Here is a 25,783-nt window from a genome sequence, read left to right as displayed (position 1 = left end):
TTTTTTTATTAAACGTGTATAGTACACTTTCTTTTTTCTTTCTTTACATAAAATATGTAAAGAAATTGTCTATATGATATGGTACAAAACTATAAAGTAAATTATTCATAGAAACATCGATATAAACTTTATCGAGAATAATATTGTCATGTCACATTTATTGATATTACTTCATTTGATTATGTATTTTTATTGTATACATATCTTCGTTTCCGTGGAAACTGCCTGAATAGTTTATTTGTTGAGTTTTGTTATACATTCATTTATTTAATATCGATATTTATTACCTCATAACTTCGTCTGTTTTTTTTATACAACTTAGTTGTAAACGGATTTGGAAAATTCTTTTGTTATTTGAAAGGATATACTTATTGCTTAAGTAATTTAGTTTATTTATTAAAATAACTGGTTTTATTACAATTTAAGTCGGTTTTTACTGGTTTTTTTTTTTATTTTATACGACTTAGAATGGCAAACAAGCTGACGACCCACCTGATGGAAAGTGATAACCGTCGCCTTTAGACATGAGCAGTACCATGGACATAACAGAGTATACTGTTTCGCCCATGATACCCCCCCATGCGTTGCCATTCCTGAGGACTCAGATGTTATTCTTCTGTACCATGTAAATTCACGCCATATCCCACCCTTCAAACCGAAACACAGCCATGGAAACATAACTGCTTCACGGTAAAAACACTAATGGGACAGAGGTACCCAAGCAGTCGACTTTTGTGCAAAGTCTCCCTCTGGTAAATATGGTACAAAGTCTCCTTCTATTAATATGTTGCGTGAATTTACAAAGTACAGAGAAATAACAGGTTTCTGAATCCTCAGGAATATTATGGGTGAAATAGTATACTCTGTTATGTCCATGGTACTGCGCATGTCTATAGACGACGGTTACCATTTTCCATTAGGTGGGCCGTCAGCTTATTTGCCATTCTAAGTTGTATAAAAAAAAGTTGACCTACATACGCTGCCTTCCTAATAGGTCACGTATTGCTGTTTCGACATCCAGGTATTTAGTTTTAATAACGCCCACCCCATCTCGTTTTGCGGCAGTTATATCTTACCTTTTGCTATGCAAATTTGGTATTTTAATTTTATAACTAACAATACTGAAATACATTTACATTTGTATGTATTGTTCATGAAAAATTTGTTGAAACGCCGCTGCTATTGAAAATTTTAAAACCTCATGAAACTTGAATACGCATGTTTGAAAACATGGTCTTGTTTCATATAATATATTTACATGGTTTCCAAAATTTGTCTCTTTGTTTTAATAATATTTTGGCAGATGTTTAGTTTAATTTGTTTTGGGAATTACATAATAAACCATTGCGTACCTATTCATTGAAAGACAATTTTTATTTGCTTTGCATTATTTTAGTTGTTCAGGAACATAGGGCTTCTCTCTAAACTGGTAAAAGGAAAGATCGTGAACCACTTGCATCCACTAACTCCTTTCATTAAATTGTTCGGTGACTTCAGGACAATGCCAAAGTGATCAGTTTCAGGAATGATTTAGAAGTAAACTAGCTGTATACCGTGGCTTTGACCGTGGTCGTATCCTGATGATGAATAGCCTGTAATCTTCCTGAAGAAGTGAGCTATGAAACGCAAATAGGATTTTTCAAATTTTTTTGATATTCCAGATATTAGCGCGTTCAGACAAACTTCCGTTTTGTATATATGCATAGATGTAACGCTCAAATTCCTTGCATTGTATGGAATATGTAAGAAATTAGTACTAAAAAGTAGATTCTTTTTTCCAAATGATTTTTCACTGAGATAGTATCAAAATGTTATATTATTATATTTTAAAAAACAAATATCTAGAGCTGTATGCACATATAAGCTGTGTATTATAATATTTAACAAATATATTATTAATATTTAATTATCGCTAACGGTATGACACCTCTAATGTTGCAACTCTCCACAGGCTACAGTGACTGTTTAGCATCAAATAGGGCTACATGTGCTTAACTACCACCTTCGTGGTATAAAAAAATTACATGTTGTCTTTCTTTTGTTCCAGGTACCAATCGAACATAGACAATAATCGAATACATTCCGAAGACTCGAATATCAATTAAAACAAGACTGATTTGAATTAGCTATTAAGTAATCCATTCCAAAAGATGTGTGAATGAAATATTGTAACAATACAAAATGTTCAAGCTTTTGGGAGGTCTTAGCGTATACTTCAAGTACCAGCCGATCAGGACTGACAATGCCGTCTTCAGGCTGCACAACATCTTCACGACGGTGTTGCTGCTGACATGCTCCATAATAATCACGGCGACACAGTATGTCGGGCAGCCGATACAGTGTATCGTGAGCGGGCTCCCGGTGAATGTGGTGAACACGTTCTGCTGGATCACGTCGACGTTCACAATGCCCGATGCGTTTACCAGAGAGGTGAGATTGTGCTATTCCACTATTTTTAATTCTGCTAGGTTAATATCTGTATACAGGGTGAAATTAAAGTCATTAACAGAACCTAAAACTAAGAATCGAGTAGATTCTAAATGATAATTAGAACAGAAATTTCGTGATTTCATATATTTAAAAACAAAAAAATTAAAATTTGAGCTTCCCACAGTAATTGAACGTGCCGTGGTTCAACATTGTTTTGCTGTTTTACGATCCGTGTTTACTTTCGCTGGTAGATCACTCTTTTCAAATGATGCTAACGTTTTACCTGTATTGGTGGTTGCCAATATTGTTGACCAGTTACAAATATCTTCGACTAGAAAACTAGGTAGGATAGTCATGTGTTTGGTTTTTTTGATGGGTGATAATGGAATGGCTACCTCGCCTGCGCTATCGGTATACAGTTTTTTTTTTTTTGTGTATGATAATGAAATGGTAACTCCGCCTGTATTATCGGCATACATTGGCGGAGCATGAGTAAGGGATGACAGGTGAGGATGAAGTCAGGTCACTCGGCCCATTGCGACGAATTTGACAATAATTTAAAGAACACGATGGTTTCCAGGGGGAACCGTGTGCAGGTCGACTTGACAGGGTATATTGCTAACAACGGAGATTAAAGTCCCCGTTACTAACAATCCGTTTTCCCCTATCATTATACAAATGGCGGGACACAAGTGAGAGATGAAAACAGGGTAGTTGGTCCACAGGACGAATTCTACAAGAATTCTAGATGGTTTGTAGGGGAATCCGGATAGAGGTCGACCTGATAGGGTATTTTGCTAGTAATGGGGCTGTTTGCTAGAAACGCATTACTAACATTCGCTTTTTTTCCTTATGTACTTGGTTATCTCTGTCCTATTCCTGTATCTCCCGCCAAGTAGCTGCGTCTACGTGGCTGTGTTAGTACATGAAGTATGGGCTAAAGTAGTCATAACATTTAAGTACTTAAAAATTTGAAAATAGAAATAGACTCGAAATGTTTTTTAGTGAAAGCCAGATTCAAAGTCACGACTTTCAAGATATATAAGTCGAGATATTACACCACTAGGCGACGACACTCCTTAATTTTAATATCGCATATTGGACACAATAGAATAACATTGTATGTATGTTTGTTTCACTTTCAACATAATTTTGGCGGTTGTCCAGTGTTGAGCCAATCACGTCTACTTTTAATTTCTTTGTTCTCCACGTTATGAGTGGACATTTTTATAGTATTTTATTGAAATAGTTGTTAAGTGCTTTTTCACAAATTTTTATAATTAATACCTGACCGGTTTCGCTGTGTAAGGCATTTTTTAAAGTTTTTTATGAAACCTATCATCGAATGGCATATTAGCTAAACGGTTTACGTGGTGGAAAGTGACCTCTTATAGACATATATAATATTTTTTTGTTTGATGGGTGATAATGAAATGGTAACCTCACCTGTGCTATCGGTATACGCTAGCGGGTCATTATTGAGAGATAGGTGAGGATGAAAGCAGTTCAGTTAGCTCATTATGATGAATTACACAAGAATTAATCACGAAGGTCTCCAGGGATAGTAGTTACGTGGAGATCGACTTGATAGGATATATTGCTAGCAAGGGGCTGATAGACCTTTCTCCCCATGAACAGCATCACACTACCAACATAACATACACATCACAGAATACAATGAAGGGCATTAGCCCATGATACCCCTCATGTGGTGCCATTCCTGAGGACTAAGATGCCTCTTAAGGGGTCATGCCTCTGTACTGTGGTACAGAGGCATGACTCCTTAGTTCTCTTACAATATTACAAAATTACAGATAATTCTTATGAAATTACAGGTAATTTCATTGCCTTATCCCATTCATCAGATAGAAGTAGTGATGCCAATGTAACTGCTTAACTGTAAAATTTATTCATTTTTTACATTTGTTGTAGTTGTATAAAAGTCGATTGCTTGGGTACCTCTGTCCCATTCGTGTTTTAACCGTGAAGCAGTTGTATTTGCATGGCTGTGTTTTGATTTGAAGGGTGGGATATGGCGTGAATTTACTGGGTACAGAGGAATAACACCTGAGTCCTCAGGAATGTCAACTCATGGGGGGTATCATGGGCGAAACAGTATACTCTGTTATGTCCATGGTACTGCTCATGTCTATAGGCGACGGTTACCATTTTCCATCAGGTGAACCATCAGCTTGTTTGCCATTCTAAGTTGTATAAAAAAAAAAGATTTCTTTGTTGGTAAAGATCGGAAGATTTACGATTCACTCACGTGCTATTTCAAAATATCAACAAGTTTACTGTACATTGTATTTAATTATTAAAGCAAAATTCTGGGTCAACTGTCACATACGGGCAATGTTTATTAGCTAATACATTTGCGTCATTAGTTTAATACGTATTATTTTACTTCATAGATATATGATGGGCTGTCCTCGGACTAGAATCTAGACTTCGTCGAGTTCTAACAACGTATCTAACATTTTATAGTTCTTTGTTTTGTTATATTGTCATTATTTATAGTTACAATTGTAACAAATAGATGTATCATAACAATAAGTTAGCAGTATTATCAGAAAGGTCGTCAGTTTGTTTGATATTTTAAATTGTGTAAAAAATAGAAAAAAAAAAAGTATTTTTTATCGCATTTTCACAAAATACAATGTATACAGTGTGCAATACAATTAAAATTTTATATATTTTTTTTGTTTATTAGTCAATTAAATTTTTTTTATGCAACTTAGAATGGCAAACAAGCTGACGGCCCACCTGATGGAAAGTGGACATAGTATACTGTTCGCCCATGATACCCCCCCCCCCCCCCTCTCCATGCGTTGCCATTCCTGAGGATTCAGGTGTTATTGCTCTGTACCCTGTAAATTGCCATGTAAACATAACTGCTTTACGGTTGAAATACGAATGGGACAGAGGTGCTGAAGCAAACGACTTTTGTACAAGGTTTCTCTCTGGTAAAATTATTAGTATAAATTAATTTAATTAGCCAATTATTACACAATATTACTTTATAGAACAGTTGTAGCATTCGTTATATTTATAAGAAACTTATTGGGTTCAATTACATTGATTGCTAAAAGAATAATTAAAATCCGTTTAGAATTGGCGAAGATGTCGCGTAAAATATTCTAAATAAAAAAAAATATAGTGAAATAGAACACTTATTCTTAATTTAAATCGTTTAAAAATATTGTCTATGCCACCAGAGACGGACTCAGAAGCATAACTTTCTTAGTCGTAATTTTCAGAAATAACCACGTGTACTTATGGTGTCAATGGGTAGTCTTATGTTGTCCGTGCTGTGACATTGATAATATCCTTATTGGGCGATGATTGCCACTTCCCATTTGTAACGTCGGCTTATTTGACTTTTACGTTATATCTAGTATGATAAACTATGGAGACCCATATGCTATTTTAACGCTCTCACGTCACTAATAGCCTAATTCCTTTGGCGTTGTTGTTGTAAAAACTCTATAGTCATTTTTATTAATGTTCTATAATCAAAATATATAATACAAAAATATAACAATATAATAATTTATCTGACAGTTTTCTATTCTTTTCTAAACTTCACAAAATACAGACATTTTATTATTTATCGAACTGAGCTTATTATTTTCAATAGTTGTAATAAAAAATTTTCTCGGCATCTTGTTATTTATTATCATGGGGAGTGCTCTGAAGAATTGTTCGGATTGATACCTGCTGCTGATTTTCACCATCGTACAACCCGCCATAAACTAAAATTTCATCCTAACCATCTGGACAAGTGGCGGTCCTCCACCGTGCATTTTTCAAGGCACTTTCTCCCACACACAACCACTCTTTGGAATCAACTTCCAGCAGCAATATTTCCGAACCGATACGACAACATAACCTTCAAGAAAAGAGCATATTTTTAAAAGGCCGGCAGCACACCTGCAATGCCGTAGGTGTTGTGGGTGACCATAGGCGGCGGTAGTCACTTACCATCAGGTGAGCCGCATGCTCGTTTGGGGTTTGCATTGGGGTTATATTATATCGGATCCCCGAATCTCAGTTCTAATACAAACGTATCACATAAATGCAATTATTCAATCAAGTGACTTGCACTTAACATGCAAAACTGCAAGCGTCAACTGACGTAAGACAAGCGAGAAGTAAACTTTGCAAAAACACGAACAGTGACTTGAAATTCATATTTATGAGTACATAAGTAATTAGAATCAACTGTCCGCGATTTCTCCGTCAATGAGACGACTTTATTGTTTAAAGTGGACCAACATCCGTTGTGAATCGAGCGGGCCGTGTTAATGGGTATAAATGGGCTGATTCATTCATTTGGACGGGTCCCGCTCGCTCAGATTTTTGTTGATGAACATAATTGCCAATTGGCGACCACTTCGCAATGTTGATTTGCTGAAGAGCGTTTATTAGATCATATTAGATCATAATATCCAGATAGATCACTCTATAAATGCTTCATAATAGCTTATTTAAAAAAAAATAGCTTCTGTAACCGCTTTTAGTAGTAAAAGCTATTTTTAATAATTTTGAATCATCATTTTTATTTATTTTTACTATAATTATTAATATTCTAACATTCAGACTTTCTAATGGCCTGACCAGAGATTGTATATTAAGCCAGATAATAACTTGCTGACTGCTTTTTTAATGATAAATATATAATTTGCACAAGGGGGGTAAAGAGGTTGCTTCAGGGTCGGCAACGCGCGCGTAATACCTCTGGTATTGCAGGTGTTCATAGGCTACGATAACCGCTTACCATCAGGTGGGCCGTATGCTTGTTTGCCACCTCAGTGGTATAAAAAAAAATCTTAGAATTAGTCACCAAGGATATGTGTGTAGGATCATTTTGAAGAACCCCATGCTGTAAGTTCTTGGGAAAACCTCGCTCTAAGAATAATAATAATTAGTGAAATTATAATATTATTTGGTTGCAGGTGGGCAAAGAAGTGGCTCATCCAGGAATCGCGAACGAATATGACAGCACGCAGGAGAAGAAATACTATACATACTATCAATGGGTGTGCTTCGTGCTTTTCTTCCAGGTAAGTTTTTCAGTGATTCTGTTGATAGAATGGGGCATGCTTGACCAATTGTCGACCTTAAAGTGACTAGAACCTTCTCTGAATGTTTGTGGCAACTTAATTCGTTTATATACTCTACGTGAAAATCTGAAAGCCTTACGCAATCTGCTCAATTATTTGCCCGATACATTTATAGCCTGTAGTGTCCTATTGCTGGTCAAAGGTATACCAGAGGGAGACTTTGTACAAAAGTCGACTGCTTGGCTACCTCTGTCCCATTCGTGTTTCAAACGTAAAGCAGTTGTGTTTGCATGGCTGTGTTTCGGTTTGAAGGGTGGAATATGACGTGAATTTACAGGGTACAGAGGAATAACACCTGAGTCCTCAGGAATGGCAACGCATGGGGGGGGGGCGGGTATCATGAGCGAAACAGTATACTCTGTTATGTCCATGGTACTACTCATGTCTAAGTTGTATAAAAAAAAGACTCCATCCCCAAACCAAATAGTCCCCCGATTGAAGCAATTCCATTATTTGTATGCAAGTATTCGTAGACTACAGTACTAATTACCATCAGACGGGCTGTATATTTGTTTACCTCCTTCGTAGTTTAAAAGAGAATGTCGAGTAAAAGATAAATAATAAAAAGTCAATTATTTACAACGGGGCCTGAGGTCAGATTTTCAAACAGAGAAACCTCAGAACTTCCCAAAAATCTGCTGTCTCGATGCATGCAATAATAAACATATCTGAAAAGGCACATTCGATTAAACGAATATGTACTTAATAGAATGAGTATATAGAAGAAAAAACGTCAGGCGCTTCTGTCACGATAGAAGTAGTACTTAATTGTGAAAGAAATATTTTTTTATGTAATGAATGAATTTGAACCGCAATGATTCAATTTAAAAACGGTTTCGCATTTAAAATTTTTAACTTCTTTTGCGTTATTGCGTTGTAATCAACACGTCTACTTAACGTCCACATTATTATGAGCGCTACAAATTGCGTAATATATATTAATTGTAGATAATTGTAATTTAATTAATGCTGCATTTGTATCGGTGACCGCAAATATTGCATTTCGTAAAGAACCACTGAATTCTCTTGTGTTCTCTGCGTCATTTGTTTGTCTATCAGAATATTGCGGTTTGACAGATAAATACTTAATTGTATTTCCTGGAATATCGTAGTCTGGAATATTACATAAATGTCATCTAATAATTCATGTGATAAATATACTATTTTGTTTTGATTTAAATATTACACCTTAATCACACCTTAGGGCTTTGCTTTATTCCTTAAGAATCGTAACTTATGAGGGATGCCATGGACGTGACAGTTTATTTCGTGATGCCCATTATTATTATTATTTTTATGTAAACTTTATAACTCAGCTATAGCTGGTAAATACGCTACTTTGCGTATACTGCACTTACGGGCCGAGATCAAGTAAGTGCAGTGTGTGAGTTTTTGTGTGTGTGCGTGTGCGCGCCCATGCATGCATATGCATGTGCATGCTCACGCACCTATGGCTATGTGTATGCAACTATTACATGTTATGTCTCTGTGGTATTATTAAATTATTATTGAAAGACAAGCTTTTTCAGGCAGAAAAGTCTGACACTGCGACTTTTCCATGATATTTTGTGTTCTTCTTTTTTAAAGTTCGCTGCTAATTCCTACCAATGATAGGAATTTTAAGATGTTTTTTTGTAGCTATTTTTTTTTATTTCCTCAGGATATAGAGTGTTTTCCAAAGAAGATATATCGTTTATGTGTGAGTGGGCTACAGCCACAAATAAAATGCTGTGGAGTTTCTTCCTCATTGTGACAAAATTTGCAAATACTTTTTGGGCATAAGCCTAGTTGGGCCATATGCTTTGGATGCCTGTAGTACTGTAAATGTTTACCGCATTTTATAAGGTCTGATAAATCTTCAGCATCTCTACCTTACCAAAATGTGTAACATACATAATTTTTATTCAAACTACTACGCTACACTAATTCGTTTTTGTAATGCCATTGTGGGCGACAAAGAAAACTAGGAATGGAATTTAAAAGTATATGTGTATTGGTTAAAGAAATTTAGAGGACTAGGGTCGTGAAGGAAAACCAAAAAGAAACAATAGCGATGCATGTCAATTTCGAAATTGGTAAATAATAATAAAAAGCTATAAATAATACATGTAGACTGTACTCCACAGCCATTGAAGATAGTTCAGTTTACACTATTACAAATATGCAGAAAATTAATCATGTGTAATGTATTGGTAAACTTTGCCTATAATTACGAGCAACATCATGGATATAGTTTTGCTTGTCTTTCAAAAGTATCGGGTGATTGAACTCGCCGTACGTCAGTCACAGTTGCAACGCTAAATACGCCCAGTAAACGTCTATACCAAAATAGAGTATTTGCGCTAAACATTCAGTCACGGCGGGTGTCAACGTTTGCCCACTATCGGGGTCAGACGCTAACGGTAACATCACAGCTGACGTATCGCCCGGTTATTTAACACGCTCGTGACCCACTGCCGAAACATGTGGATTTGTTATCATTACTCATATTTTTGCTATTCGCATGTCTTATAGAGGTGTTGTAGTAATTAATCATTTATGGGATGGTTATGCGGGAAATTTTAGGGCTGCAAATGGATGTCATTGAATGTTGGAAAGTTTTCTCGATTTTGCTAAATTCTTGTCTTATGAATGGCAAATAAGCTGATCGCCCACTTTATGCAAAGCGGTAACCGTTGCTTATATGCATGAATAGCAACATAGGCAGAATACTTTCAGATACGCTGTTGAGTTTTATTTCCCAGTCTTTTACAATAATTTATATATAATCACACTTATTTGCTCCTTATACTAAAAGGCAAGAGTACATGTACATATATATCTGTCACGCCTATCATCCATTAGGATACGCAGAAATATTGGAACGCTAAATGTTTTGATACAAACAAACCTCTTTTGCTTCTACATTCATCAATCTTTCCATACACGCTCGCCGGTCATTCTCTATTTGGTCGACATACGTCCGTCTAGGGCGGCCACTGCTGACATTTCTAATTATTCTTTCTCGATGAGTATAATTACGTATAGAATCCAGATGATAAATCTCTTGGGGCTTCATGCTGCATATCCAGATCACAGGATTCTAACCAATTTAGAATCTCGTCATGGTCTTTGGGGTTCAGAGTCCTAGCTTTCCGGATAGCATAGTGTATTAACTACTAGGACATGGTATACTCTTAATGATTTCCTTATCGTGTTGATAAAATTACCCAGAAATAGGGCAATTACGGTAATTTGTTCTGTCAAAGTGGATCCCACCATACTTGACCACCGGAGAATCGATTATCAACTGTCACCTACAGTTACGGTTAACCTCAATACCGGCTTACTAGTCATTCGATTATTCAACTTTTACAACCCACTGTCATGTCTGATTGGAGATATGTGCGAATAACTAACGGTTTACCTTAAATGGTTGTATTGGTTACTAGCTCCATCCGTCTTTAACAGAAGGAAGTTGTGTACAAAGGTCGTCTGCATGGGTAACTTGTCCCTTATGTGTTTCTGCCTTGAAGCAGCCTTGCGTACATGGCTGGATTTCAGTTTGAGGTGTAGAATATGGCAGAGAAATTACAGCGTATGGAGTTATTACTATAGTTCTCTGGCAAGGCAACGTGAAAGAGGTTTCGTTGCGTTGTGACGCCCATAAACGGTATTTACTGGAGGTAGATTACTATATCTCTTTCTGTCGAGATATATACTCATAATTCGTACCTATTCCCAACTTCCACTTATATTAGTGGGTGAGTGGCTCACCTTTAATGTAGACCAATTTTTGAAGCAAGAGACATAACTCTAATAAGTATACTGTGGTATACTCGTATTCTGTAATGTCCATGGTGCTGATCATGTTTATGGGTGGCGATTAAGAGTTATGTCTCTTGCATCAAAAATTGGCCTACATTAAAGGTGAGCCACTCACCCACTAATATATGTGGAGGTTGGGAATAGGTACAAACTATGAGTATATATCTCGACAGAAAGAGATATAGTAATCTACCTCCAGTAAAATTCCCTTTTCTTTTTTTATTTCACTATCGTCATTTATTTATCATCATTTCAATTTTGTTCCTTTGTCACTTTAGTTCCTAATCATCATCATCATGTCAGCCGTTATTTGTCCACTGCTAAACATAGGCTTCCCCCATAGAATGCCGTAAAGAACGGTCTCGAGCCACCTGCATCCACTGATTCTCTGCAATGCATTTAAGGTCGTCATTGCATTTTTTTTACCACAAAGGTGACAAACAAGCTCAACAATATAGCCCAAATGGTCACTATAGCTTATGGACGCCTGCAACACTAGGGGTGTCATGTACGGGTTGTCAATCTCGTGGAGGTTTGTCTGTACGGAGTCGCCACTCAATCTACTTTCTTCCCCATCGGTTGTTGATTCTTCGAACTATGTGACCTGTCTATTGCCACTTCAGCTTGCTTACCCTTCCTCAATTCCTAATACTTTGAGCTATATCGGTAACTCTTGTTTGAGCCAATATTTTTATTTCACAGGCGATAATGTGCTACACACCCAAGTTCCTATGGGACGCGTTCGAGGGAGGGCTGTTGCGGACCATTGTGATGGGACTCAACATTGGTGTCTGTGACCAGGAAGACAAGAAGAAGAAGAAGAAAGTGCTCATTGCGTACCTGATCCGACATCAAAACGTATGTACTGTTTAATATTATCTAATATCTAAGGCGGTATTTTATTTGTGCTATTTTAGGTGACGTTTTCAACTGATTTCAAAAAAAGAAGATTCTCAATTAGGTTGATTTTTTTCAAAACTAAAACTAAACGAAATTGGCAATTTTCCGATTTAAAAAACATTGTTACTCATGATTGATTGATTGATTGGATCGTTTCAAATATAAACCTACTTTTTACGTCGTTAGAAACGATATTTAAATGCAAATTAGCCCATTTTTTTACAGAGTCAATATTTAGTTTTTATTAAAAGTCACTTTTATCTCAAGTATTTAATGTGTTAAGAGGTTTGTTTGAATCGAAGGGTTTGGAGTTTTAATGTTTTCTGCCTTTCTGCCTACACTAACGGGAGACAGGCGTGATAGATATGATATGATGATTATGATATATATTTAATGTATTTATATTTATGTATTTATAAATTTATGTATTTATTCCACCATTAGACATCACATATACAATTTTACCTTGTATATAAATTGTCAATTGAGATCCCGGCATAGAATAGGCCATCCCTTCCTTTCCTGTGGGTGTCGTAAGAAGCCACTAAGGAGGGCGCGGGATGGGCAGTAGTGTCCCTCTTAAAATATCACCAAAGCCTAACTGCTGTCGCCAACCCTTTGCCAAACGTGGCAACTACTGGCAAAATCACCAATAGGGAAGGCCTTTGTTCAACAGTAAACGGCTGATATGATATACCTATTAATAATGGTGAGTAGTAGCCCAATTGCTAGCAACATACGCTCTTTGGTCGAATTTCATGCTGATAACCTGCAAACTCTCTTGCTAAAATTCTTAGTGAATACGTCAATTCGGGTAAACTGACCTGATTTTGTCCTTCTGTGGAATTCTGCGCAAAGTAATATTGCTGACGGGGTTACCAATTTCAATAAAAAACCCCTTATATTATTTAGTAATCCCCCCCCCCCCCTCCCTCCTATGAGGGAGGGTTATGTTCAGCAGTGGGCAGTTAACGGCTGATATGAAGTTATTGATAAATAATTTTAAATATACTGCAACAAAATTGCCATACCCATTGACATTCAGTAGACCAAACCTTCAAGCTTAGAATACAGAGTGATCGGAGCCTCTGGGAACAGATTCCTGTACTACTGCAGTGTTCGTGTCTCGCTTTCGTAATGCGTTCGTAGGTTCAACGTTTTGGATAGGAACGTGTATTTATTAAAGTAAGCACTTTACGTTAGCCGTTGAATCGTGCGTTAATGTTTAAATTATTTTAATACATGTTTTATTAACTTTTAATGTATTATGTGATTTTTATTTTAATTATTTTATGTAATAAATCTTTATTAATATTACATGTAAATGTGGAAGGGAGGGAACCTCTTGGCGTTTTAACATTTAACCAATCTTTACGGCTTAGATTATATAGAGCATCGGACCTCAAAAACGGGACAACTTTTTGTCAGCTAATTTGTGAAATTAGCTGACTCGTTTTTTTATTAGTGTTCTATGTACTTACGAACATAAAGTACTTTGGATTATCTATATTTAATTATTTATAAAATTAAACGAGTTTTTATGCATTAAAAATGTATAATTTTTTTTATATAACTTAGAATAGCAAACGAACTGACGGCCCACCTGATGGAAGGTGGTAACCGTCGCCTGTAGACATGAGCAGTACCATAGATATAACTGTTTCGCTCATGATACCCCCCATGCGTTGCCATTCCTGAGGACTCAGGTGTTATTCCTCTGTACCCTGTAAATTCACGCCATATTCCACCCTTCAAACCGAAATACAGCCAAGCAAATTGCTTTATGGTTGAAACACGAATGCGACAGAGGTGCCCAAACAAGGGGACAAGGGGAGGGAGACTTTGTACAAACGACTTTTGTACAAAGTCTCCCTCTGGTAAATTATAAAACAAACTAAATATATAAGTTACAAAGGAAACACTCATAACTATTTATCACACAAAATTGTATGAAAAAGTTGGCCCGCTTTTCACGAAGCATTTGTATGGAGACATTCTATCTATATAATCTAAGGATATAGGCTACATTTTATCCTGATCAATCTATTTATCACGATTATGCATACGGAGTCGCGTGTGTAAACTTGTATTTGAATAAATCCTCACTCTTGAGTCTAGGAAACAAAATTACAAAAAAAAAGTAAAAAAAAATTAATAGACGTTAGGAAAGTTTTGGGTAATTTAATTTTCGTAATTTGCTTGTATTTAAGAAACGAACATAAGTGTAATTTGGCTAAATATAAAGAAAACAAGAGCAATTTGGAGAAAAAAAAGTGCTAATTTGTGAGAAATAAAAAAATCAATAAACAACACTGGTATTTTGGTATATACAGACTGCACGAACCCCCGTTTCGTGTTCATGATCACGTACGCACTTTTGGCCAAAAAGCGTTCGCGGGAATCATTGCTGGCGATTTTTGACCATCTTCTTATAGGAGGAAGTTCTCAATTCGTCTGCATTTTTCGTGTATGTTTTTTTAACATCTCATACATTATTGATTAGGATTGAAGTAGATTGTTTTTATGCATTACTAGCTTTTGCCCGTGACTTTGTTCTGACTGGGCTAATAAGTAGACTAACTAGATTGTATTTTTTTAATAATATTTCTTCGATTATGTAAGAAAGAAAGAAAAGATTTATTGAATGATTAAAAAGGTGCCGAATTTAAAGACAAAATAAATAAAGAAGTTATAAAGAAATAACTCATAATTATTTATCACGTAAAATTGTATGTAAAAGTTGGCCAGCTTTTCTCGTAGCATTTGTATGGAGATACTCTATCTATATAATTTTACCTTACTACGTACACCATCTATAATACCAAATATGTATGAACTATATATTGTGTATAGGTATATACATACATTATTAGTTGTTTTTTTCTTCACTTATCCCAATAATGAAGTACCGCGTTCGTGATTCACTGTACATCTAGGGTTGCCAACTATACTGTTAAAACAGTATTATACTGTTTATCACTACATTATACTTTTTACTGTTGAACAAAAATAAAGTATACAAAATACTGTTTTCAGTATCAAAATGCTAAACACTATAATAGTTAGACTAAGACGCTCACACAATTTTTTTTTATTTAGTCAGAGGGCGCTTATGGCAAATTATTTTATAAAAAATTACCTCCTCATTTATTTTAATTTTAGTGAAAATTGTGGTGAGGTATATGAAGTTTTTAAAAAAGACTGTAAATTAATAAGTTGTGCGAGAAACTCTAAAAATTATGTATTTAAAACATTTAATAAATAAAACATTTTTAATTTTTCTAAAATACTGTTTAATATTCTTCTCAGACCTAAATATACTTCTTGTAAAAAAAGTTGGCAACCCTATGGACATCTTAAAGGTTGACTGATAGAGAACGCTACTAGCATTAAGTCTGCCTTTTTTTACCATAGTTTCTTTTGGTTAATTAAGTTATTTAAATAAATAAATATAATCTCACGAATTTGTTCCATTTTTTTATTAATATGTATTCTTGGAGTCATGCATCAGATGCAATGTTTACATAACCTGCTAATCCTCTTATCTGAGAAAACATTACGAAAGTAGATTATTTAAGTAACCAATCTGTGTTATATATCTTGATTGATATGTTAAATTGAAATCTCATTATTTTTCGGAAAATTAACACTTTTGGTGTAGCAAGCCTCTATAAACAATTTGTTGTTATGATTTTTTTTTATACAACTTAGAATAACAAACAAGCTAACGGCCCACCTGATAGAAAGTGGTAACCGTTGTCTATAGACATGAGCAGTACCATGGTCATAACAGAGTATACTGTTTCGCCCATAATATTCCCAATGCGTTACCATTCCTGAGGACTCAGGTGTTATTCCTCTATTCTATTGTTATGAGTCGCATTGTGTTGTATATTTTTTATAAAATGAAGGTAGTTGCACATTATGTTTTATTTTTAGTTAATGTTTAATAAATTAAATTTTAAATTAATTTTTAAATTTCTCATTTAAGTCATTTATGTATAAATCTTTAGAAAAATAAATGTCTTAAACCGTAAACCGTAATAGTTTAGGTATGATCAGAAGAGTGTTATATTAATTTTAACTGTCCACTACTGACCATAGGCCTCCCCCTATTGGGGGGGGGGGTTGTCATAGTTGTCAAGCTTGGCCGGCGGGTTCTTCTTAGTGGAGGATAATGTAACGGTAACCCCGCTTGCGCTAGTGAGGGATGATCGGTGAGGATGAAAAGACAGGTCAGTTGCCCATTGTGACAAATTCAACGATAAATCAGTCACGATGGTTCCTAGGGGGAACCGCGTGAAGGTCGAACTGATAAGGTATAATGATAGCAATGGGGACTAATCCAAATGGACAGCAAGCGCAGTTAGGGTTTGGTAATCCCTAATCATCCCTTGACCATCGAATTCCTTTAGTCACCTCTTACGACACCCACGGTAACGAGGAGATCTAGGGGAGAAAGAAAGGTGAGAAGTATATGCTGAGACCACACGGCGAATTGTATAATTTTATTTTATTTTATTTATTTATTTATTTTAATATTTCTTACTAATATAATAAAATAGTAACTAGACAATGTAGACATGGAAGATATTTAAGAAAAAAATCTATGAGGGGTCTTTTTAAAAAAAATAAAAGCTAATACAATATTTTTTAGAAATTTTGTCCATCTGTTCCGCGCATGCAAAAACTGCTGTACCGCATCGAATGCGGTTTTCACAAAATTTGAATACCAGTATAGTGTAGTAATTGTTATCTCTTCCCAATTATAATATTTATGAAACCAAACAATGTGTAAGACCATATAATACGATATCCAGTATCAGAAATTCATAAAAATATATTTTCTTAAATTTACATGACCAAGGCAACACGTTTAACTGCCCAAGTACTTCAGTAGGATGCATATTGAATATTGTATAATCGATGGTGTTTGTGCCACATAGCACCAAACGGTAAATTTGTATGCCAGACGTCGCATTACGGTCGACATACAAATTACTATAGGACTGTAATTGTGGAATTCATGTCTATTTATATAGACGTCTGTCTATATTTTTCATGCAAAGCGATAAACTTGGCATGATACATTGAAATCGTCAGTGAGTGATGGTATGTAAAACTAAGAATTTATTATTAATTCATAGGAATACAGACAATATTATGCATTATAACGTACACTCCTCGCAAAAATTAAGGGAACATAAAATTTTTTGAAATTTTTGGGTGATTTTCAACAGGCTGTATTTCAGTGAAAAATAATCGTACAGGAAATTTAAAAAAGGGTTTTGAAGCTTGAAAACTCTAGTTTTCAGATTTTTTGGTGAAAAAATTTTTTGAGCTCCGGTTTCCATGCAATTCTTAAACAAAGCTGAAAATAATTTTTTTCTAAATTTTCTAGGTTTTGTTTTTCACTCTATGGGCATGGAAAAATTTTTTCGAGCTATTCCATTGTATAGGTCTCTTAGCGTGTTTATTCAGCTTCAAAAATCGCTTTGGATGGCTCAATTACGACCATTTGTCTCCGAGATATCGAACTTTGAATGCAAAAGCATCCTTTTCCATTCAACTGCTAATAACTCTGGAACTACTGGTCGCACAGCAAGCGGGCGCCGAGTTTCATAAAGGGAAATAAAAGAAACCATAAAAATTACATTCAGTCTAGCGTTAACTTTGGTGATAATAGGAATTCGATTTCGCCGCGTTACAGTATGCCTATATCGAATTCAGTTTATTACACAATATCGCCCTTCGCAAGTTATAAATTTCAACATCATTGCACTGTACAAAAAATGGAACGTGACCACAGTCGTGACAGTCTATCAAACAGCTTTTGTAGCGACATCGTACCTCGTTTTTTGTAGTCGGTCAATGAACGCCTATAGCTGTTCTATTTGACCGTACAGCAGAAAATAGGCAGTAGCACGAATTACGAGTGGCACTGAATTCAATATGTACATACTCGAAATATTAAAAAAAAGTATTTTTTTTTATTTTGTTCTCTTTTTGATACTATAATGTTAACATAAAGTAGATTTGTCTTGGTATAGTTATGTCATATGCAGAAATGAAAGGCATATTTTAAAGAAAGTTAAATATGAAAGTGGATTGATGTAAAGGAAAAGGACGGATAAAGAAAAGGCGGATGGACTAAGTGAACAATGATATTAATAAAAGAGGATTGACCCTGGAAATTACAGTTGACAGGGATTAGTGGAAGAAGAAGACATACTGCATCCACCCCAAATAGATGTGAAAAGGGAAAGGGTACAGAGGCATAACATCTTAGTGCTCAGGAATGGCAACGCGTGAAGTGTATTATGGGCGACATAGTATACTCTGTTATGTTCAATGTACTTTTCATATCTATAGGCGACGGTTGCCACTTTCCATTAGGCGGGCCGTCAGTTCGTTTACCATTCTAAGTTGCATAAAAAAATTTGTTTCAAAAAAGAATTCTTAGCAAATGAGGTACATTATCATCTGTCTATGATGTAATAAATGTGTTTTGTACCATGAATGTTAGTAATACAGCATTATTTATTAAAGACTACCTCATTTGGTAAACGTTATTTTGCTCCCTACCGCCATCTATTGGAGCTTTTATATACTATATTTACTAATGGGATAAAAGTCATCCTATTTTCTTCGTTGGAATAAACAATACATAATTTCAATTAAAATCGATGGAAGGGTTTCAAAGACTAGCGTAAACGGACATTGTAACACGGCATTTTTATATATTTAAAAATCTTTCTAAGAAAATTAATAGAAGCTGTGAAAAAAATCAGTGGCACTACTGTACTCGTCGTCATACACTGTGGCCAGCGTTCATTGCTCGCCACCGGTTACGCAATATCTATCTTCCTATTATTCCTTATACATCGACTGCCAACCACCTTCGTCCTGTCGACGGCTTCCCTATATGGCCGGCGATGGACAACTCACTTTTTGCGGCAGCGACATCAAGTAACTTTCCGGTTTCGAAAGTACGAATGGTAAATGCCCACGGAGGTATTTGTTCGTCGACTCTTAAGATCCGATCGTTGAATTTGATTAAAGCTATACGTTGGTAAATATATATATTTTTTTTATTATTGGTATTAAAAGTTACAACAATATGCGATTCCGTTATGGTTTTAAACTACCAAAACAAAATTTTTGAATTTTGACATTTAATTCAAATATAAAATACGTAGTCTAACATTTTGTAATCAACAGTTTTATAGTACATAAATGGAGGCGCTACTTGAGGCGTATTTGTGTGTTCCTGAGCACATGATATTAAAAGTTTAAAAAATAAGTTAAATCTTTATCTGTATTTTATTTAAGTGTTTATTTAAGTTATTGTATTAAAGTGATTAATATGATGCCCACGGCCACTTTCTACCATCGAACAGCTCGCCATCGACAGGAAGTTCACCCCCACACCTTAGAATCTAATATTAATGAGCGCGGTTCATGGTAGTATTGTGTGTGCGCGTGTGTGTGAAAAGCGAAAGAAAAAAAAACAAAACAGTAGCTATATCACGAATAAAGGGTGTTAATTTATAAGTATGAATGTGTCAACATCAAATTTGGCGTACACATACAAGTAGTATTTGGATGGAGCAGGACGAAAGTTACTTTTATCCCGGTCAATCAATATGCTCTGATTACGCAGAAGTGGTGGGAACAGCTGAATTTTGTAGTGTTCTATCAGCGAAACTGAGCATTTTCATCAAAGAAGTTTGCTTCTATACTAGCACAGCGTGTTTAGCTGTTGGCTTGAAATGGAAGGCTTAAAATTTTGTGGTTTTTATATTTGGGATTAAAGACATCTCTGTTCTAATAAGTGCTACAGCAGCAGTGCTCAAATTTAAACTGCTGGCGGTCTACCTCAATGTAGTTAGACTATGATCGATCTACTCTCAGAGGCTGCAAGTATATGTGACGCAGGATTGTCATTTTAGGATATTCCCTATCCTACGTCTATGCCGACCGATGTCTATGCCACGATACGTCGTGGTTTTCCGTATAATATGCATTTTTTAGTCAAGGCCAGATCGCGACTTGTCGATCACGATCGACCGTTTGAGCAGCTAACGATATTGATTTCACCCTGTATAAATCTTGTCGTAGTTCCTACGTTGACGTTACTTGTATTTGTTGCATAATCCCATGTACAATTTGTTTCGCACTATTACATGTGACATTGAACGGGTTGACAGTCAAGGACTTTGGTTTCGTAATATTGAGCCACCTTTGTGCAACAGGGGACGGTTGTCAATCACAGCAGGTGGGTTATGAGTCATTGATTCGTAGAAATACGCCGAATTGCGGATCGATGTTGTTCCGGAAATCAGGGGAAGTCTTCGAAGACTGCCGTTTACGGGAAAGAATTAATGTCATTGCCATCAACAGAATATCAGTGTTTTGCTCTTTTAAGGGCAAAGCTGAACTTTGATCATTTTGTGTTGTTATGGCGAATGTTATGCACGAAAGGGAAAAATTGTGTTTCCATTTTTTTTTTTTTTATATATGTATTTGTTTTATATATACCAGAATTAGCTAGAATTCTATAGAGTCGGAGTCGTATATTTTTATAATGGACTTCATAATAATGGGAACTCTGTAGTAGTATTTAGTGCAAGTTTGCCAAGTGAGCTCGCTTCCTGTCATCTGCCGGATGTTCACACCTTACAGGTACGTTACTGACTGCACGCTCCACGGCCACTATTTTGTACTTTTATTTTTTTGGTAACCGCATCTTTAATTCAGGATTATAATGATATATCTATACTATTTATAGTTTGATTACCATAGTTAAACAAATGGTGATCACTGACATTCAACACAACTTTTTAAATAATTTCTGATTATTGAATAAAAACTCAATGTTGGTAAAACATGATCTGTCTTACTTATATCCATAAACTAATTCTAACATTTTAGAGTTAGCTTGAGAACGGGTTAGGTTTTTACTTCTTTTATCAGCGGTTAACTGTCCACTGCTGAACATAGCCTCCCCCACAAGGGGGATTTTGCCAGTAGTTGCTATGCTTGACAGGTAGGTTGGCAACCGCAGTTTGACTTTTGGTGATGTTTTAAGAGTAACGCTGCTGCCCATCCCTCCACCATTAGCTCCCTTATAGTGGAGGAATATTTTTACCCTTAAGGTTTTTAATTATTGTTCTCTGATTACTATTATTATTATTACTCATAAGTATTATTTTTATGTGTACTTTTTGTCACATCTCTGATCTAGGTATCTTTTTATAACCAATTGTCGCCTCTTTAAGAAGATTATTTACATACATCTTTATAATTTTTTAGCGCCTGCAAACCATAAATTTTTTAAGGTCTAAAGAAGTTACATAATTGTGGTTGAGCTCGTATTCATAAAACAGGTGTCATCTAAAAACAGTTGCAAAAACTTCTACTAATTTTCAGATATCATTAGTACACCCATGACAACAAGAACTTGTCATTAGACGTGACGATTTTCGTAAGTACATACTAAGATGACGTTTTGTCTGATGCAATTATTGTACTCAAACCGTCATGATGTGAAATCTGATGCTGAATGAAGTGATTCAATTCATGTTGACTCAACTGTGAACAATGACCCCAGATTGATAATGACATTGGGTTAATCACGCCACACGGTTCATGTAGGTGGATGTATTGAACTTCAAAATGAGACAGCTGTATTTTAACCACCCTAAGTGTTCGACTAAGCGTACTCCATAACTGAAGTGAGTTTGTTCAGACCACGGATTCGATTCGATGTACTTTTTGTCGCTCAAAAGTCAAACGAAATTTGCATTGCATACGAGTTTGTGGTAAGATCTCGGCGAGCACAATGGGGAATTTTCTGATTGCTGGCTAAATCACAATACTTACTTCCTACTTAGCTATTGTTAATTAGTAATAAGTTGGTATGATTGGTTTCTCTATATGTTGAAGTCATATCTTTTTCTTCAAGGTGGTCTAAGACCACAGAACGCCATTTGCATTCATCAATTACAAATTAGTTGCTATTTTAAGTATAACACGTGATATGTTTTACGCCAGAACCAAGCAAATTTTCTTTCTTCATCTTGTTAATTGCTTGTATATTATGCTTTAGTCTATATGTAGGTACAATATTATTTATACGTATAGTTGGTTAAATGGTTTTATAGTAATACTTCATGTATTACTATAAAACCATGTTTTTGCCAGAAAGCCCATCATTTCATAAAGTTGTAACTTTCATTCATAATACTCGTATATTCTTTTGGCATTCCAAGACCTACTAGGTACATGCGCTTACATTAACTTTCACTTTTAATCTTGTGAGAGTGTTCTAGTTATTTTCTATTAATTGGAATAATTATATTAGCATCTTCTGTTTTGCAAAAAAATATTCTTTGCAGTTCTATGGATTCAAGCAAAGAGACTCAACAGGCATCTCGCGCTGAGACAGTTTTTTCGCCGGGTATAGGTTGAAGCGTATGATGACGTGTAAAGCTGGTTTTAACTCCTTTACCACCATAATTATCATTGATGACTGTTTGCACTTGAAGTTGAGAAGCTCTTGACGAAATAAAATGCTTACCCGTGCCTCAAGTTTTATAATTCGAATATTTGACCTTGTAACGGATAAACGGTCTATGTCTATGGTTCTAATATTGCAAGTGCGAAAAATTTTACTTTTTATTAAAATTCCTATAATGCCTGATCTTAGGGGGGAAAGGGATTGTTAGTAATGGTGACTGAGAGTCCCATTGCTAGCAATATACCCAACCAGGTCGATCTCCTCGCGGTTTTCCCTGGAAACTATCATGGTTAATTCCTGATGAATTCATCATGATGGGCTAACTGGCCTGTTTTCATTCTCATCTATCACCCTTCACTGGTGCTCCGCCAGCGTATCCCGTTAGCGCAGGCGGGGTTACTATACCATTATCACCCATAAAAAAAATGCCTGATCTTGAACAATGACGAATCCAACAGCTGATTTCCAACCTTGATGACTAATTATGTCATACATATTAACAACACTGTCTGGTTGTGTCGATCTATTATATAATACTCAAGGACAATAGGTATAATTACAGTTTCCTTATTAGGTCATTGTATTTTTTGTATGGTGGAATTTCTATCTTTGGTTTTGTTAGCTTTTAATACAGTCATTATGATCTTGATTTATAATCGATCCAAAATAGAATCTATTCTACTGCATTTTTATGGTTCATCGAATCAATAGGGGGAGGAGATGAAAAATATATACTGTCAAGTCGATCTCCACGTCGTCTTCTTGGAAATTGTGATTAGTTCTTGATGAATTCGTTACCTTGGGCTAACTGATTCAACTTCATCCTCACCTATCATCCCTCAGTGTCATCATCCCTTGCTAATGCCCCGCGTGCGTAAATCAGAAGCGCAGGTAAGGTTACCATCCCATTTTCATCTACAAATACAGGTGCATACTATTAATAATGACAAGTTGACTGCGGAAATATATACATATTATAATGAACTTCAGAGAAATATGATTCACTGGTCACCAACCATTGGACTTCAACCCTTCTACAATCTGCATATTTATGGGTTTAAACCGTGAATCATTATATTGAGTTCCGGTTTGATATCCTTCAATGATATCATTATGATGAGGAAATTTTGCTTCGGCCGGGAATCGAACTCATTCCACTGATCAATAATGTTATTTATAAGCACTTTTAAAGGATGGTAAATACCACTAAACACTTGGTGGTCAACTTGACGATTAATTCATTAATACTAATTGTATGCCGTGTTTTTGTTCGCGAGAATTTATAATCAAAGCTACTCGTCTAGGATATGGCCTATCTGTTTAATAAATTTCATTTAAACCTATTCAGCCGTTAAAATGTTTTTGATTAACAATTCAATCTTTCATATTTATCCAAAAAAGTAAAGTTTAATTTAGTTCTCGGTAACATATACTGAAAGATAAATAAATAATTTATTACTGAACATACAGTTCATTGTGCTCACTATGTTTCAAGAATTGGTAATATTGTTGACGGATTTTAAATGCAATTTTTAGTATTCAACGTCCGCTGAAATTGATATGGTTCGACGAAATTGCTGGTAAATGAAAGAATTCGCTGTAAAAATGCATCACATATGTACGTATCAAGCGCGAGACTTGATTTCCCAATACTGATATCGTTTATTTGCATTCCCACGCTAAACGTTTTGATATTTTGCTATTTGGATAAATTGAACAGAAATTGTGTGACGACTTAACTCAAAGAGAGTGCCTAGTAGGGCATGTTGTTAATAAAAAATAATTAACTGCAACTTCAATCGGGACAAAATATTGTAATACAAGGTTTTACATGCGACTTCGTCTGCGTGACCGGTGTTCATTGACCGGGATAAAAAGTATGACCTATGACTTTCTCCACTTCGTATAGTACACACTCCTGTACCAAATGTCATAGTGATTGATTAGGTCATTGACTTAAGGATTTTAATGGATGATAATGGAATGGTAACCCCACCCGCGCTATCGGTATACACCGGCGGGGCACCAGTGAAGGATAATAGGTGAGGATAAAGCAGGTCAGTTAGCCCATCGTGACGAATTCAACAAGAATTGTTCACGATGGTTTCCAGGTGGAGGTCGACCTAATAGGGCATATTGCCAGCAATGGGGCTGTCAAACTCCATTGCCAACAATCCCTTTCCCCTCTCGTAAATGTATTAGGTAATATAGGCGGTATTGGCAACTGCAGTTAGCCGGGGGGAAAGGGATTGTTAGTAATGGAGACTGAGAATCCCATTGCTAGCAATATATCCAACTAGGTCGATCTCCTCACGGTTCTCGCTGGAAACTATCATGGTTAATTCCTGATGAATGCATCATGATGGGCTAACTGGCCTGTTTTCATTCTCATCTATCACCCTTCACTGATGCTCCGCCAGCGTATCCCGTTTGCGCAGGCGGGGTTGCCATACCATTTTCACACATAAAAAGAAATATATGGGCAGTATTATTATTTAAAAAAGAAACTGATTAAGTTGGAGTGATTGGCTAGTTGTATATAAATGTGAAAGTTTAAAAAAAAGGTTTATATGTTTGTTAATCAAAAATTTTAAAATATACCTAACTAATAATAGAGTTTTAAATGTATAGGTACAATGAAGGTATAATTTTAATAAGGAAACAAGTTTTATTGGTATGCAATTATAATAAATCTACAATCAAGGTCGTTATCAGGTCACTGTACTCGGAAGAGGAAAAGTAAATATAGGTCTAGGTACTAAAATACTTTGCGATATGTTTTTATTATTATATAACAGTACCTAACGTAACATCTTTATTTATATCACTATGTTCATACCATGATGACATAAACGGTTCTTAGTTTTTTTTTTTATACAACTTAGAATGGCAAACAAGCTGACGGCCCACCTGATGGAAAGTGGTAACCGTCGCCTATAGACATGAGTAGTAACCATGGACATAACAGAGTGTACTGTTTCGCTCATGATACCCCCCT

General features: G+C 35.6%; 1 protein-coding gene across 1 annotated transcript in view; it reads left to right on the top strand.

Annotated features, from left to right (window-relative positions):
* LOC113522438 (innexin inx1) overlaps positions 1-25,783 on the top strand; it is a 66,820-nt gene that overhangs the window by 19,127 nt on the left and 21,910 nt on the right. Inside the window, exons 2-4 of the mRNA XM_026908114.3 lie at positions 2,048-2,430; positions 7,389-7,496; positions 12,066-12,221. Coding sequence (XP_026763915.1) covers positions 2,182-2,430; positions 7,389-7,496; positions 12,066-12,221 — 513 coding nt within the window. The 5' untranslated portion in view covers positions 2,048-2,181. The remainder of the gene's footprint in view (positions 1-2,047; positions 2,431-7,388; positions 7,497-12,065; positions 12,222-25,783) is intronic.

This window comes from Galleria mellonella, unplaced genomic scaffold (assembly GCF_026898425.1).
Source record: "Galleria mellonella isolate WM207_F2 unplaced genomic scaffold, CSIRO_AGI_GalMel_v1 utg962, whole genome shotgun sequence".
Classification (NCBI taxonomy): Eukaryota; Metazoa; Arthropoda; class Insecta; order Lepidoptera; family Pyralidae; genus Galleria; species Galleria mellonella.
Note: the sequence above shows the minus strand (reverse complement) of the source record. Positions and strands in the feature narration are given on the sequence as shown.